At 45.4% G+C, this 16529-nt stretch overlaps 2 protein-coding genes across 2 annotated transcripts; one reads left to right on the top strand and one right to left on the bottom strand.

Moving 5' to 3' along the window:
- Window positions 1-1731: 1731 nt before the first annotated feature.
- Window positions 1732-7391, bottom strand: ZP2 (zona pellucida glycoprotein 2). The gene is made up of 18 exons (XM_059484387.1): window positions 7338-7391; window positions 7188-7261; window positions 6932-7015; window positions 6762-6856; window positions 5818-5976; window positions 5464-5508; window positions 5061-5225; window positions 4686-4782; window positions 4422-4603; window positions 3882-4011; window positions 3562-3743; window positions 3394-3485; window positions 3185-3309; window positions 2744-2933; window positions 2354-2489; window positions 2171-2267; window positions 1998-2084; window positions 1732-1908 (listed from the first exon to the last, which is right to left on the bottom strand). Exons 1-18 carry the CDS (start codon window positions 7376-7378, stop codon window positions 1772-1774), a joined length of 2118 nt encoding a protein of 705 aa, XP_059340370.1. The 5' UTR covers window positions 7379-7391; the 3' UTR covers window positions 1732-1771.
- A 3692-nt stretch (window positions 7392-11083) lies between these two features.
- ANKS4B (ankyrin repeat and sterile alpha motif domain containing 4B) lies at window positions 11084-16191 on the top strand. Its single transcript, XM_059484536.1, has 2 exons — window positions 11084-11247; window positions 14520-16191. The coding sequence occupies exons 1-2, from the start codon at window positions 11084-11086 to the stop codon at window positions 15592-15594; spliced, it is 1239 nt and encodes a 412-aa protein (XP_059340519.1). The 3' UTR covers window positions 15595-16191.
- Window positions 16192-16529: the final 338 nt, after the last annotated feature.

Here is a 16529-nt window from a genome sequence, read left to right as displayed (position 1 = left end):
TCAGAAGGTAGCCGAGTTATTTTAAATACCTTCATTAGTGCAAGTCTGCAGATTCACATATGTAAGATATGGAAAAAAAATTAGCTTATTGGAATGTTAACTAGCATATTTACATGTCACTGTAACATTATTTAGTAAACTCCAACATCCTAGAGCAAAGGTTCAAACTCCAATAAGAAACAAGAAAACTTTTCTACCTGAACACACACAAAGATCTTTTCCCCACCCTTCAGAACAAGAAGGATAGAGAGAGGGAATATTAAGATCAGCTCTATTAGGGTCAGAAGAGCTAAACAGCCATACAGTGAAGTACAACATACAGTTAAGTACATAAACCCTCTTCATCAAGGACCACTTACCTGGCTTTTGCAGAAATACTTCATATTCCAGCCAAGTGCTAAGTCAACAAGACTTAAGTATAGCAGGTTGTTTGCTGGACAGTAGCTTAAGTAATCCTTTCAACCCTAACTTCTATCAGGCCAATGACAAAAACTGACTTTTTTTTAAGTGGCTCTAATGTGAGAGTCATAGTTTCACTGTTTTTATATTGTTATAATGTTGATTAAATACTAGCATAAGGTCTAATGACCATGTTCATCATGGTCTCTACTCCATACTCTCTTTGCATGAGATATACATTAATACTTGGAAAATGCAGCCTGAAGTCTACTGCATTAGTGACAGCTCACTAATAATGCCTAAGTGAAGCAGGGGCTGTGGCAGACAAGCCCACAGCCTGTGCTGTTTGTGCACAGCATGTTGGACAAGTGTCAGGGTCTGGCCACTGACTTGATCTGAAACTGCACGCTGAGAGCACAGAGCTGGACTTGTGATGCTCACTCTCCCTGCTCAAAGTTACCAGACAATGTTTAACCTAAGGCTGTTACACTCCCACTACAGCAAAGCACTTTCACTCTGTCACATGCAATTATATTTTATGCCTCATTTCCTTGACTATGCAAGGCAACATGTACAAAATACAAAATAAGAACTGCATGAAGAGCTGCCTCACCTCAGGTGGCAGTGTTACAGCTACAGACAGTGCTGTCAGTATTGCAGACAAGACAGCTTTAGCTGTACTCACACTTTTCCTCCCCCAGTTTGAGGGAAGAAAATTTGTCACCCCAAGTTACACACTCCTGGTGCTCCTATTAAGTGACCAATGGAACTTCCAGCCATCAGAAGACCAGCTCTGGCAGCAAGAAATCTGTTCCACTAGTTTTTCTAGTATCCTTCTGGGCTGCTGTACACAGAAAAGGGAGGCTTTACTGTATATCTTCTTCAAAGACCTTTTGTAATTATCTGATTCCCATAAGGACAAAGGAGTTTAGGTTGGTTTTAACAATAAAGTTTTAACACAAATTCTGGGTGTTGCTAAATAATGTCAATAAAGCCAGGATTTACTTTCCAGGTACAGTGCAGGGCTCATGTTTACAAGAGCAGCTGGAGAAGCTACTGATCCTGCAGATACTGGCACAACATAAATTTATAAAAATCCAATTAAATGGAATCACAATTGTGAACAATGATAAGCAATTCAAGAAAGGAAATTGGCTGCAAAGTCCAACAGGAATTTAGCATAGCAACATTCTGTTGCAGAACAAAGATGCTCAGGAAATTAAGTATTATAGCAATTGTTAAGGACAAACGTACAGTAAGGGGACATTCAGAGGATGAACAGTGTTGACTTGCATAACTAGATGCAGGAGAGAGAACACATGACAGACAGAATTCACCAAGTGAATACTCCAATTTTATTTGGAAATGCACACTAATGTACCACATTTACCATGTACGCTCTTCTCTTTAGGCATTTAAGAAAAGCCAGAAATAACAGCATTGTGGCCAGAGAGAGAACAGCAATCACTGCAATGCCAGCCCATGCCTCCTTGCTCAGGAGAGTGCTCCCTGCAAATCAAAGGGAAGGGCAGTTAGTGAGGATCTGTCTCCACAAACTAAGCCCAAACAACACCCCCCAGCACCCCCTGGCTCAGTACCTCGGGCTGCAGACCACTCTTCTGGCACAAGGAGGACAGGGCCTCCCAGGCTCACCACAGCAGAGTTCATAGCTGCCATCCCACTTTCTGCAACAGAAACACAGCACAGGTGAACCCTGCAGTGCAGGGGGTTATCTTGGATCAGTACAACCTAAAATCCTCTCAGACATTACCTCTCTTGCTTCTGGATGGCCTTGGGCATCTTGGGATGCACAATGGGGAGTCTGGGTGAAAACGGTGGCAGATCAGAACGCTGCAGTGGAAGTACACCTGGGACAGAATGAGAGGAGTGAGACACCTCTTCCTTTTGAAACAGCAGCTGCTCTTACTACTGTTCCAAGTCCAATGTCACCTACCAGGCCAGAAAGGGCTTTGTCACCAGAAACAAAAGCAAACGTCTTCACTTCCAGCCTTTGGCGATAGTTGGCATAGCTGACACCACGTCCCACAGGGTGGAACACAGTCCTGTAGCTGTCTAGGTCATACTCACAGCTGCCAATAAATGCAAACCCAGTCAGAACATCAGGGTAGAGAAGATTTGGGTTGTTGGTGTTGACTCCTTTAAGCAGCAGATTAAAGTTCAAGGCTGAGGTGCTGCCTTCTTCCTACAAATTCCAGCATTCCAGGGCAGCACTTAGAAGGCCCTCACACTTAAGGCTCTCTTACTAAAGAGGGAGCAGGGGAGAATTCGGGACTCCTCACACCCACTGCCAAAGGTTCTTTCACTTCTGTGGTGGGGCACTCACCCATCTACAACAATATTCCACTGGGGCAGGGATCCTGGCTCCTGGGAGGCCGTTGCCCAGCAGTCATCCAGCACCAGGTGCAGGCTGGGGTCATTGCGGTTCAGGACCTGAACTTCCAGGAAGATGGGCTGGCGCAGGTACCTCACTATGGGATACTGATCCTCACGGTAGGGCTGCCTGTACGAGTCCTCTGCAAGAGACAAAGTCACTCGTGTTAAATAACTCACGGTGCAAAGAGGGTCTCAAGCTCTTCAACAGCAGCTGCTTGAACAGCTCTGTCCAAGGGCCACAGATTTGGGGTATCTGCTTCAAGCAGCATGGATGAGCAGAAAGGAAGCACCCCAGAACAGAAGTCCATACACCGGAAGAGTTCACTCATCCGCCCTCCCCTCCACAAGCTCCAGACACTTCCCAGCCAACTGAGCCCAGAGCCAGCTTTACCTGGGTAGCTTAGAAGAACTAAGGAGAGGGAGCCCTGATTCACTGAAGGAGGTGGAGGAGAAAGGTTGTCTACTTTTACAGTGAGGGAGGCATCACCATTGCTGAAGGAGCAGATGACTGTTAACCTGTAACGGGAAGGAGCAGGTAAGTCATGTACTGTTGTGTGGGTAATACAGTACTGGATGGGCTAAAGATGCTTCCAGACACACCTGAGTTCACTGTCCCTTGAGATCCTGCCCAGGGGAAGGTCTGCCCATGATGACCTCACCTCATTCTCATAATGAATCTGCTCCCCATCAAACTGCAGGTAAATGACAGCATTAGTGAGGGCATTTCCTATGCCTGAATCCCACCCCACCAGCCCTGGCCACACTCACCCAGTGCCTGGTCCCACACCCGTTCAGGGGGACGTGGAACCGAACCCTGTCATTCAGAGGTGACCTGTAGGCTGGCCTGCACACAGGATCCCTGAGCCTGAGTGTATCCAAATCCAGCAGTGGTGTGGTACTCTCAGCCAGGATTTCAAAATCCATGTAGCCATCCTGGGTGCACACAGCAGCTGTAACAGAGGATCACAGAAGTTGTCATTGAGTCAGTAACAGCTCTGTCTGCCAGGAGCTGTTGGTAAGGTGACCTAATCCAACACGAAGTGCAACAATGAGCCATGCTGAGGGAGCTGCAGGAGTCAGTCTCTTACCTATTGGTGTGTGCTTCTCACAGGGGCACTCAGGCTGCATCACCATTGCCACTGTCTCCCCATGGAAGTGAAAAGCCAGTTTCAAAGAGGGCATGTAGTACTGAAGTCCTGAGCAGCTCTCCCCACGTAGCTGAAGGACAAGAGAAATTCCCTTAGAGTGTGACAAGAGCTCTTTTTAACACATCCACCTGTTGGAGCTGATTAACAAATAAGCCAAGCCTGAAGAGCACTCTGGCCACAGGGGAAGCTCATTTGCATTGCTCCAGGCATGCCAAATACCTTCCCCCTCCAAGAGGAATATTTTCACCTCCATCTGTTTTTGCCAAAAGACTCCAGGAAACCCAAGTTACCTTGCATGATGCTTATCTATTACAAAGCCAGTTTGCATTCATCTTAAATCACACCTGCCCTCAGCCAGCCACAGGGCATGACTGGCTCAACGGATCCTTAGTCATGGTGAAAGCCACTGTGCCTGTGGGTCTCAAAACACCAAGGAGGTGTGATCACACCAACACCTGTGATGAAAGGATCAGAACTCACCCTGGACTTTAGGATTCCCTTGTTAATATACAGCCTGATCCCTCTCTGTGTGTCCAAAGTGATTCCATTTTCCTGAAGCTGATCCATGGGGATGGTCTTATTCTCTACATCCACATCCATAAGGATCCCTGGAAAGGCTGGGATGGCAACAGTCATGTGTGTTGCATTACAGACTGCTGGACCTGCAACAACATCTTGGATAAATATAACATCACTTTCCCTGGAGCAAAGTGGGGTCAGGTTCTGGCTTTTTCCATGCATTACCTGGAGCACAAAGCATCCTTGACTCCACAGTCAGCCTACGCTCAGGAGGGCCATACATGAGCTTGAATGCCACAGTGTAGAGCACCTTGTCATTGAGCTGACAAAGAAGATGGAGCTCTATTAGACAGTGCTCAGCTGTGATCCATCACAGGACCAACCCCAGAGGGCCACACACTGCATCAGGTTCAGGTCTACAGCAGCAGCTTCTTCCCACCTCACCCTTTCTAAAAACAGCTGCTGATCATGAGACTGCCAGTCAGATATTCCCAGCAGTGCATCAGCCTGACAATGCTTTCCACAGGTCTACAGGAGGGCGACAGTGCTGCCCAAACAGGGGCTGGGTAACGCCTCAGTGCTGATTCTCCATTCACATACCTTGTAGGACACAACTCCAGTGGCAGCAAAGGCCACCTGAAAGATCAGGTTGTGGCCATCAACTAGAAAGTTATAGCCTTGCTGCATTGCTTGCCCCAGGCTTAGCTGATGTATTCTGGTTCCATCATCAACTGACAGATTCCAGGGCATTGGAGTTGCTGGAAGCTGCAAAGCAGGAAATCAAAAGGCACAGAAGCATCAAGGCATTAGATTTCTCTCTGCAGGGCTGCCACCTCCCAGGCTTTACATTCAACCCTATATTGACAGGGCAGAACTAAGCTTCCCAATGAGATGCAAGTCCATCAGAGAGGTCCCTGCCCAAACTTGGAGATATCAGGCTCAGCTTATCCCAAAACCCCAGGTACTCCCCCCCAGCTCCCTTCACAGCGTGGAAGGAACATACCTTATGCTCATCACTGAGACTTGAAATGAGTCCTGGGAAGGTAACCTGGAACACAATGAGAATTAGACTGCAGGAACTTGCAAGGCAGTAGCCACACACCAAAATCTCCACTACAGTTTCCCAGAGTAAGCTGCCAGCATCAGCTTCCCCTGCAACAGGGCTGGAGCCAGACTGGGTGCATCATTAATGCTTTGCAAACCAACTCTCCAAAGAGCCAGCAGCCAAGCCAAAGTGAACCTGCAGCCAAGAGAGCTCCTTGGAGCTACCCCCAGATCCCAGACAACTCCAGGAGACAGCCACCCTGCTTTGGAAGCCTCAGAGCAGGACCTAGAGCACCCCCACCCCTCTACTTACTGCCATGAAGTCTTTGGTGCAGTTTGTAGCACCAACAAACACAGGAGCAGTGACTTCATCTGCAGGAATGCTGTCACAGTGAGTGCTGTAGGTGATATTGGTCTCCTCTCCCATTGTGTCATTCACCATCAGCTTCAGCCAGAGCTGGTGCTGACCATGCTACAGACAAGAGACACAAATTAGAAAGAGGCTGCAGTACTCACTGCAGCATGAGGGCACTAAAAGCCATTGAGCCTGAACTCTAACTCCAGAGCTGGTTTAGGTGTTTGCACCAGGACAAGGTGACTTCTTGTTTGAATAGCCCAAAGGAAAAGAATGAGCTCTGTAGGAAAGCAGGGGGGCACAGGGTTAGGTTGACAGCAGAAGATACAAAGATAACTGCAGAAATCAAGGAGAAAACTCCAAGGAGTAGCAGGATTTAGTGCCAGAGTCAGCTGTCCAAAAAAAAAACTAAGCTAATAAACAGCAGAACAGAGTCCTGTGGTATTTCAAATACTTAAAAGCAACAGATACAAGTAAAGCATCTGGTTCTGGCCTCCCACTGACTACTCTACCTCAACAGCTATGATCAGCATATGGTGTTAATTGTCTGTCAATACATTTTAAATAGATTGGTGCTCTGAAACTCTTGAACATGGTCCATCTCCCTACAAGAAAACCTGTCAAGTAAATCAAGTCCTCTACAGAAGAGCAAAACATTTATGACAGGCTGAGGGATTTAATGCATAGTTGAAACAATAAGAATTTCAGTAGCTTTGGGTTTGGTTTTCTTTTTCATTTTTGGCATGAAGTGTTCTTCTGTAAAAGTTCCAGATTATCAGAAGTGTAAGTATCCTCAGTCTTGAGGAAAATTAGAAACACTATTAAACCCAGTCCTGTCCAGGGAAAAAAAATTAAACCTCTAACTCCATCACAGCAGCTTCCTAGGATGAAGGCCCCCTTACCTGCAGGCTGGTGCAGTTGACAAACAGGACACTGAGTGTCAGCCTCTCATAATCCACAGTGTGCTCACAGGACAGGATCTCCTCACCTCTCACATCTAGGAGGGATGGGGAAGGTTAGCCCTGCAGCAGGCAGGTGTCAGCAGAAGGGCCAGGGCAGCAGCAGTACATACCAACAACACACACATGCCAGGAGTAGTTGCTGAGCTCTCTGGAAAACTCCACTTCCATCCCATGCCTATGGCAGGTCACATTCTCTGCAGAGCAAAGGCCACCATGAGCTCCAGCAGACCCTCCTGGAGGCACACACCCTGCAAGCCCCAGCCCGGCAGCCTCCAGAGCCCTCCCATGCCAAGGCAGAGGGGAAGCAGCTCCAGGCAAGCCCAAACCCACATCCCCACCACAGCCAGCCCAGAGAGAGCACATTACCCAAGAGATCCTGGACCCCCAGGCCATCAGCACAAGGGGCTAAGCACAGCAAAAATCCAAACAGGAGCAGCAACCTACAAGGAAAGAGAATCAAGTTTGAGAGCAGCAAGGAAAGGACACAGCTCCCTTCATACCCCAAACCGCACTCACCACATCCTTGAGTTGCTCCAGCACTGCTGCTCAGACCCCATCTCTTCAGGGCACCACAAGCTTGGCCTGGGGCTGCTCAGGGAGGGTTTTATAGGCCCTGGGTCTGGCTCACACAGGTGCCACCTCTCTGCTGCCCAGGGAACAGAGCACTTGCACCTGATGCTCCTTGAGTGGGGGGCTCACAGGAGACCTTAAGGTAATACTGAGTCTTTAACAGGGGTTGCTCTATTTTGAAGGCATCCTTTTCTTGCTCTGATAATGTATTCCCTTTATTCCCATGTTGGATATTTCATGGAAAAATGCATGTCTGTTTTGGTAGTTATTTTTTTAATAGGGTTTTCTGTGCCAGCATAACAACATTTGAGACGCCAAGGAGCTCAACGGGGCTTTCCTTGGGACTATTTGAAGCACTGGTGAAGATATCATGGGGGAAGAGATTTCTGAAACCAAGGAAAATGTTTTAACAAAGCAAAGAGCCTGAATGCCAGGTCAGGACTTCTACTTTTGAGCACTCACAGCAAAAACTGCAAAAGTCTCTGTGATACAACAGATAATGTCACTGCTCCCAGCCCTGCTGTGTGCAGGCTCTGCAGGGGATGCCCTTGGACCCAGAGCAGAGCAGCAGTCACATCAGGTTGGTGTCACACTGAGCCTGGCGTGGGTGACCCTCAGCCTGGTGTGGGAACTGGCTGCTCAAGAGGACATCCAGCAGCAGCGTGTCCTGAGGCACAGAAGTTTTCCCTCCCTAAGAAGTGAAGAAATAAACTCTTTTTTTTGCTTTAAATGTTGTCATCATCTCTGAATTGTGTAGCCACGATTACCCAGTGTGACTAATTCCATTCTTCTCTGAGCCCATTAGCTCCAAAGATCTCATTAGGCCAGCAGAGCCTTCCTTGCCTCCCCTTGCATGGCCTTTACCATACCACATTTGGTGCTTTTAAAAGTTGCAATGAGGAAATGTTGTGCTGGGAAACACCTCATGCAAAACAGATGGCACAACAACATCACTGTGCAGGTTTATGCTCCAAGTTATCTTCAGCAACATAACTGGTGGTGCTGCAGCCTTTCAATCTAAATAGTTTGTTTAACTGGCAATATTTTATTTGAGACAGTTCTCAAATAAATAGAGTATAACCATATATACAGTGAAATCCAAAACCAAATCAAAGCTGCTGGTTAAGTAATTCATTAGTTTACAACACCATGTAGCATCACAACAGAGTTTCTCATGGGCCTGGTAAGACATGTCAATTGGAAGTGGAATGGTTCTGAAGTTCTTTTCACACACAGAAAGAAAAGCTTCATTCTAACTATCCAGGGAGTTTTAAAAGTTCACAATTTTGAGCTTTAGTCTCAAAAGAATAATCTCCATTCAGGCTGAGAAATTTACCTCATTTGATGTTGAATCATTTATTCCATTTCAAGTTGAGGTTTTTGGATGGGACAACAAAGAACAAGTACCAGGAGTTTAGAAACAGATGAAGATTTTGTTTAGTCTTTTCTTTTTTCTTTCTTTTTTTGTGATGCCCACTTTTATGTCAGAAATAATAATAAAGCTGGCAAAGTCCTGCAGCTTCTCCCCAACTGACATGGGTTTTGCTTCACCTCTAATTAAAACTTGCAGCAATAGTTTCCCACTTAGCATTGTACCGGGTAAATTTAAAATCAATATTTTCAGATGCTAATGGCAAACATCACTCTGAGATCAACACTTTGTGTGCTGCATTAATTAAGAGAAAAGCAAGTTAAGGTACTTCTGTAGTAAAAACTAAGGATCTTGAAAATTAAAAGGACCCTTCTGCCACCAAATCACTTTTCATGAGTGTATCATGTTTCCTTTCTCCTACCAGGCACTGGTGATATATGCAGTATGTGAATGGTGATCATTTTACCCCTGAAAAAAGGCCAAGTAAAAGAAATAAAATTCAAAGGCAATAATAAACAGCTGATCTTTTATATATATTTACATGTATTACCTATCTTTGTTCTGCAACAGCTAGGTTTTCTTGTAGCTGTAAATTTAGCTGTCTGCTGAGCCTGGTTAAATAGAAAACAGAATAAATGACTGCATCTAATAAAAATTTTTATTAGAAAAGTATTAATGCAGTGCAGGGAAACTGAGAGTAAAACTCTTCTAAAGTGGGTATGGACACTGGCCTGGGTGAGGCACAGCCCATCCTGACTGCTCTGGGAGGGCAGGACAGCACCAGGGACACCAGGGGCAGTCTGGGTGACACGAGGGACAGCCAGGGCTTGGCTTTACCCTGACCTGGAGCTCTTTATTCAAAGGTTCAAACCATGAGGGACAGACAGAGCTTTGCTTTACCCTGACCTGGGGCTCTTTATTCAAAGGTCCAAAACTGCCACTGGCTCTCCTTGTCCTCATGGGAAGAAAAAGGTTGGTACAAGTTCATTCCTGAAGAGCTCTTCAATGCCTGTCTGAGAAAATAATGAAGAGAGAAAGCCCATTTTGAGAGGTCTCTGGTGTGTCACAGGGACAGAATTATGGGATGTAAATGAGGTGGCAGAATTCCATTTGGGGATTGCACCAACTCTGAGCATGGAGCTGGTTTGTGATTCTCTAATGGGGGCACAAAAAGCAACAAAACTCCACTGCTAATTGCTGAGGGTAGAGTCTCTGAGATCCAGGTTAATTCAGTGAGTCACAGAAAACAGCTTGGCAAAAAGTGATGTTTGTGTGGCAGCTCTTGTGAATGTGGCCAGGAGAACCCTGAGCTCACAGCACTGCAGGAAGCTGCAGTAGCCTCTCACCAACTTCTCAGCTGCTGTCTGAAAACTGGCTTTTTATATGGCTTGCTCTTTTTAGTAATTCTTTTGAACTTTAAGTTAGAATTAGTCTAATTCAATAAGTTTCTGGTTGTAGAGGTAGCCCTTAATGCCACTGAACTCAGGGGAAGTGAATTCTAAACCAAGAAATCTTTGTGATGGGGAATGGACCATCTATTCCCAGGCAAGGACCACAGTGCCCAGCTGGGGCAGTGGGTGCAGACCCATCATGTTTCCTTTTCTGGAATTCCTTGTGGTATCCTGAGGAAATCCTGCACAATTCTGTGTCTAAACAGAGATTACAATACCTGTCAGAAGAGTTTTATAGTTGCCAATTTCCTGAAGATCTCCTGATGAAATGTAACTCACACAGCTGTGGTTTTGCCAGCTGTGACTTGCAGAGCTGTTGGGGGTTTTATCCAAACATCACCCTGTGCATCATTTACAGTCTGCATACACAAAATGGTTCCATGGAAGTGCCTGGTTTGTCAGGGGAGTGACTTGTTTTCAAATACAGCATCCCAGTAAAAGATGGATTACAAATGGCTTCACCAGGAAAGGTAACTGCTCCTGCTTTCCTCCCATCAAACTCAGGGATACTTTATTCCTTGGCGTGAGACCTGGTCACACTGACAGTCATGGCCTTTAGAAGGTTATTTTGGAAGTCCTTTTGCAATTCCCACAGAACAGTCAGGCAAAAAAACTGAGAAGATGACTGGATCCCCTCTCTAAGGAGTCAATTATGCAACAAACTGAACATGGCAGAGCCACCTTCCAGGAAATGAAAGCATTCCCCACCCACAGCTCCAGACGAAGAACCTGCAAGGATGAACTTTGCCTCCCCATTCCCCTCCTCACAGGGATGTCTCAGCTTGTAATCATTAATCAGCTCTCCTGTGATGGAAGAGTGACTGTGCAGCCTGGATATTGCTCAGGAGCTGCTTTGGGAGCTGCTGAAAATGTCGAGCAGGTACCACAAAGCAGCGGCCGACGGCAACGTGGACCTGCTGAAAGAGGCCACCAAGAAAGACCTCAACACTTCAGATGAGGATGGGATGACTCCCACCCTCCTGGCAGCCTACCACGGGTACCTGGAAGCTCTGGAAGTCATTTGCAGGAGGGGGTAAGTTCAGCCAGCCTCAAAACTGCAATTCCTGCCTCGTGTTTCCAAGGCCCTGATGACCTCCGGCCCAAAAGGCCGAAAGTCACAGGAATTCCTTTAAGGCACTGCCAAGAATTGTTTCTTAGTGGCTGTGGTTTAGGTCCAGAGCCTGCAGGGAGGTCTCTGTTGTTTCTCAGACAGGGGGTGAGGAGCCCTTCAGGTGTCTGTCAGTGAAAGCAAATCAGCATCCACAGGAACACATCAGGTCCTGCAGGGCCCTGGCACCTTTCCTTCCTCACTGGAGAAGGTTACCAACAGCCTTTGAGGATATCTTGAGACAAGATTCATAGAGAAATTCCTAATTTGAAACAATTTCAGCAAAAAGATATCTCCCATTTGCTTCCAAAGTGCAGTTAGTAGGCACTTGTGAAGATTTAATGCTGTCCAGAGGTGAGTCACAACAGACAGCCTTGAGGCAGTAACATCTAAAATGGTTATTTCTGTGCTTTTTAAACAACCACCATCAGGTTAAAATGGAGAATACTGATTCAGAAGCTGTGATAGGACCTTTGTAAACCATAAAAAAAAAGAAAAAAAAAGAAAAAAAAATAATAAAAAAAGAAAGGAAGGTTTTCTACAGGTTTATTTTCTAGTAATAAAATGTCTGAATCATTTAAATGTCTTACATGGTTAGAATGTCTTATTGAAGTGGTAATTACCTCTCCACCATCAGTACTCTATTGCTCAGAGCCTACCTTTTAAGCTGTGGTTCTGTAATAACATCTAATTAAAGAAAATCTGCTCTTGTGTAGAGGTAGAGTTAATAAAATGTTCTTTTCCATAACAGTGAACAGATTGCAGGGAACAGCTGAATAACTATTTGGATGTATCTGAGTTTTCTTTTATTAAAAATTGAGTTGAAATTTTTTTTTTTCATAGATTTGCTTTATAGCTCATTGGGCTCAGGTGTGGCTGTGGTATCACAATGAAAAAGACCTTTGGACTGCGTGGTTGTTGCTGTGTCCTCAGGAGAGGCAAAAATAGATTGAAAGTTTTTCAACTTGTGCAATTCAGGCAGCTCCCAGGAAATACCTGTCAATAATGTTCGTCCCTGAACACCTGCAAGCCAGAACAACTAGATAAGGAACAAATAGAAGAATTTAATTTTTTTTCAAAGTTTGAGTGAAAAATACATCTCCTCCCACATAAACTGAAAGAAATCACAGCAGATAACACAATGATCAAAATTTCTGTATATTTGTTATTTTGTGTATTTCTAAGTCTTTTTCTTGGTAGAGGACAGCTTTGGAACACTATCACCTCAAAATCTTCAAACATATGTGATTACCTCTATTTTAATCTAAGATTTCTTGACACAATCAGGAAGATGTGTCTGTCAGAGGTATGGCTGCATTCTCATTGTGTTTTTGGGAAGAAGCTAAGTTTTAGAAGATGTTTGAGCTGTTCTTCAGTCAGTTAATGTTTTCTTGTCAGAAAGTATTTTAATTATTTTTAACAAATTCATCCTTTCCTTGAAGAGGTTTCCTGAAAGAGGCTCTGAGGCACAGGACAATTTTCTTTAGAGTGGTTACAGATTTTAGGACTCTCAAGCTTTAGCCCTTGGAAATTTAGCAATAAACGCTTTTCATCTTGAAATAATTTATCTTCCCAGGCATCAGGAGACATTTTCTCTGCTTGCCTTGCAGGTACATGAATAAAGTCAAGACCAAATAGCAGAATCTACTTTGTTTTGTGTGAGCCTTCTCCTTGGGCAAGCAGGGAGCATGAGAAGCCAGAGCAGATGTCAAACCTCGTGCAAAGTCCCCCTGGGCTGGGAGCAGCCCCTGGAGTTTGTCAATTGTTTGAGACTCAGAGGCTGGCAGGTTCCAGGGGGAGCAGAGACCACAACCAGTTCTGAAGGGGGATGGATGACCCGGCCCTCCCCGGCTCAGGGTGCCCAGGCAGATCACAAATGTGGGAACTGAGGAGCCCAGCACGCCCAGCCACAGCCAGGCAGCTCCCCAGGCACAGCCAAAAAGCAGAAATATGAACACATGGCTGCCACATGGCTGAGAGGAGAAACTCTGATCCTCAGCTGCCACCTCCTCGTGGCCAAGCCTGAGCAAAGCCAGCTCTGCTGGACCCCTGAGCTCAGCCCTGCCTGGGGCAGCTCAGGCTGTGCCCAGATCTGACCCCCAACAAACCTGGCAGTGCTTTGCTGCAGAGCCCCAAAGGTAGAGATGATGCCTGGAGGACATTTTGGGACAGGATGTACCATGTCTTCCACAGTACAGCTCGGAGTCATTGAAATGCTTGAACTCCCAAGAGTAGAATTTTTCCTTGCAAATCTGATCCCTGGCTCTGAAGTCAACAAAGATTTTGGGCTTCTGTGGCCACCCCATTTTTTGGTCACAAGAGGACACAAACTCTGTTCTGAGCATTGCCAAAGCTGACCTTGTCAAATGTGTATCTAAATATTCAAGCTGATTCTTGTCTGCAGGCAGCAGTTCAGTGTGAAGTCAGTGCAAGAGTTAAAAATCAAGCAATACTTTTCACTGGCTTTAAATTCATTTGGAAAATGTGGCATTTTATTTTCAAATGAACTTCTGCCTTTCAAACCACCATGAGTAAAAGCAGCTTACAGAGAACAAAGGAGTTGACAAACAATGGCATCTATCTGGGCTTAAACTAATACCAAAGGAGACAAATGGGTAATCAGGGCTTTACTCTGGATCATTTACCTATTACCTACCTAAAAAGTTACTGCAGGAACTCATTAAGTGTGTATCACTGTTGCCAGTGAGGAAACCTTCTAATATTGCCCTCCATTTGACATGCAAAAGGAAAAAATCAATCCATGGAAATGTTCTTGAAACAATTTTGCCAGTAATTCCAGTGAGAATAAGTCAAAGCCTGAGCCCACTTTTGGTTGCCAGACCCTGGGATGACAAAGGAAATGCCCTGGCTCCCTTACGGGGAGATGCAGTCACAGACAGCCCTGGGAGCTTGTGGAACTCTCAGGTCAGGAAGGAGAGCTCATGGCACACTCACAGGGCAGGAACGAGAGCTCATGGCACAGACACAGATCCACACTCAGGGCAGGATGAGAGCTCATGACACACACAGAGCCACATTCAGGGCTTGTGGCAGGGGGTGCAGCCCTGTCCTAGCAGCTGGGGCCAAGCTGAGCCATTGTCCCTGGGCTGTTCTCCTCAGAGCAGAGCACAGTGACACGTTTGGTGTCAGAGCTCAGTGTGGGTACCCAGCTCACTGTGTGCTGTTTTCCCTGGCAGGGGTGACCCTGACAAGTGTGACATCTGGGGGAACACGCCCCTGCACCACGCTGCCTGCAATGGCCACATCCCCTGCGTCTCCTTTCTGGTGAACTTCGGTGCCAACATCTTTGCTCTGGACAACGACCTGCGCACCCCGCTGGAGGCAGCTGCCAGCAGGGACCGCAGGGAGTGCGTGCAGATCCTGGACAAGGCTGCCACCCAGCAGAACCTGCTGAACCCAAAGAAGGTCTCCAAACAAAAGGCACAGGCCCAGAGGAACGTGGAGAGACAAATCAAGGAGTGTGAGAAGCGCCAGGAGAAACACCAGCAGGAAATGAACAGGAATTATATTAAAGAAAAGGTTGGCACGGTGAATTCTTCCAAAGGAACGCACTCCAGGGTAAAGCTGCCTGGGCTATTTGCTTCAAATGCCACAAGTACTTTAACCAAAAACCTGAAAGATACCTTGAAACTCAAGACAAAAAAGACAACTGACAGCACAAGAAGGCAGGAAACACAAAGGAATGACCAAGAGGATGATATGGGTAGGAAAAGTGTGATGCATTTGTTTGATGAGAAAGAGGAGGATGAATTACTGAATGACCTTGGAGAGAAAAACCTTGCTGATAATGACAGTCAGCTCTCCATTTTTCAGCGGCCAGGTCTTGGCAAGATTGTGTTTGGAAGGAATTTGGCTGCCGAGGTAAATCCTGAAACTGTGTCTTCTGAGAAAGAAGGTATAAGAGATACAATAGCCAGTGAGCTCTTTCAGTATGAAAACACTGAGAACCGCAGGGAAGGTGATGCTGAAAACAGTGCTGATGTCCCTTGGAATGAGGAAGAAGTGGTTTGGGATGATGAGGAAACAGAGAATACACCCCTTGAGGTATTTCTGGCATCACAGATGCTGGATGAGTTTCTTCCAGTCTTCATGAGGGAAAAAATTGATTTAGATGCCCTGATGCTATGTTCTGATGAAGATCTACAGAGCATTCAGATAGAGCTTGGGCCAAGAAAGAAAGTCCTGAATGCTGTGAATAAAAGAAAACAGGCACTTGAGAACCCTGGAAAAACTGTAGATACTTGCTTATAAATTATAATATCTGTTGTCGTTACCTACACACTGATTCATTAATTTTCCCTTTTTCCAGTGTTTAACTCTTTTCAGAAGTCTGCTAAAGCAAAAGGCAGAGAGGTTACCAAATGCTTTGGGAAGTACAGAGGGATAACATTTTTTCTCTCTGGATGAGTAGTTCTGGTGAACAGCACATTTTCTGCCAAAAAGCAAGAATGTGAAGTTAAAAACCAAAAAGCTTTTTCTCCCTGAACTGTTTATGTGGATTGGATTTCTTTTGGTCCAGATAATTTCAAATACCAGTGAAGGCCAGGCCAGCTGCATTCCTTAATAAAGCCCTTCCTTTCTTCTCCAAAACCACGATGCAAAGAGCATTCTCAGAGCCTGAGAGCTTTGAGTTTTCTCCATTTGCTTCTGAAGGATCAGTAAAACCTCTCTTCCTAGTACTGGTGTATGTCAGGAAAGGAATATGAATCTTGATTTTAGCTCTGGTTTATTGACTCTAATCACCTCTGAATTAATGTAAATAAGACTAATTCACTGTAAGTTTCATATATTTGTCAGTAAAGTTTTTACTTCTGTATTGACAATAATTTAAAAATACACGAAGTAGCTTCCCAAGAGATGTTCAGTGTGAGTTGTATATTCCTTTCTTGTCTCATTAGACTGGATCCAATTGCCAGCACCCATCATGTCCTAAATGTCATCGAGGCTGCAATACTTTTAACTGCAAGAAACTGAGGTTTAACTTTCAAAATCTTGGATCTATTTTGGTATATCCCCAGCTTGGTTCCTATAGGCTGCATTTTCCATGCAAAGTCCCAGAAATGAGGATTCATATCCCACACCATTTTCTGTGGGTTGTTGTCAGCCTTAGCCTGAGAGCTGTGCATCACACACAGCTCATAAAAATAAAAAAAGAAAATGAGCTGTGCTGCTGTGGAAGCTGCTGC

This window comes from Ammospiza nelsoni, chromosome 17 (genome assembly GCF_027579445.1).
Source record: "Ammospiza nelsoni isolate bAmmNel1 chromosome 17, bAmmNel1.pri, whole genome shotgun sequence".
NCBI classification, from domain to species: domain Eukaryota; kingdom Metazoa; phylum Chordata; class Aves; order Passeriformes; family Passerellidae; genus Ammospiza; species Ammospiza nelsoni.
This window is presented reverse-complemented; position numbering and strand designations above follow the sequence as displayed.

Excerpts from the sequence above, each read along its gene's own strand:
- ANKS4B (XM_059484536.1), top strand. The coding sequence starts at position 11,084 with ATGTCGAGCAGGTACCACAAAGCAGCGGCCGACGGCAACGTGGACCTG. Across the intron at positions 11,248-14,519 it reads GAAGTCATTTGCAGGAGGGG|GGGTGACCCTGACAAGTGTG; the intron begins GTAAGTTCAGCC and ends TTTCCCTGGCAG.
- ZP2 (XM_059484387.1), bottom strand. The coding sequence starts at position 7,378 with ATGGGGTCTGAGCAGCAGTGCTGGAGCAACTCAAGGATGTG. Across the intron at positions 5,977-6,761 it reads TCAACTGCACCAGCCTGCAG|CATGGTCAGCACCAGCTCTG; the intron begins GTAAGGGGGCCT and ends TCTTGTCTGTAG. Across the intron at positions 2,934-3,184 it reads AGTTCTTCTAAGCTACCCAG|AGGACTCGTACAGGCAGCCC; the intron begins GTAAAGCTGGCT and ends TGTCTCTTGCAG.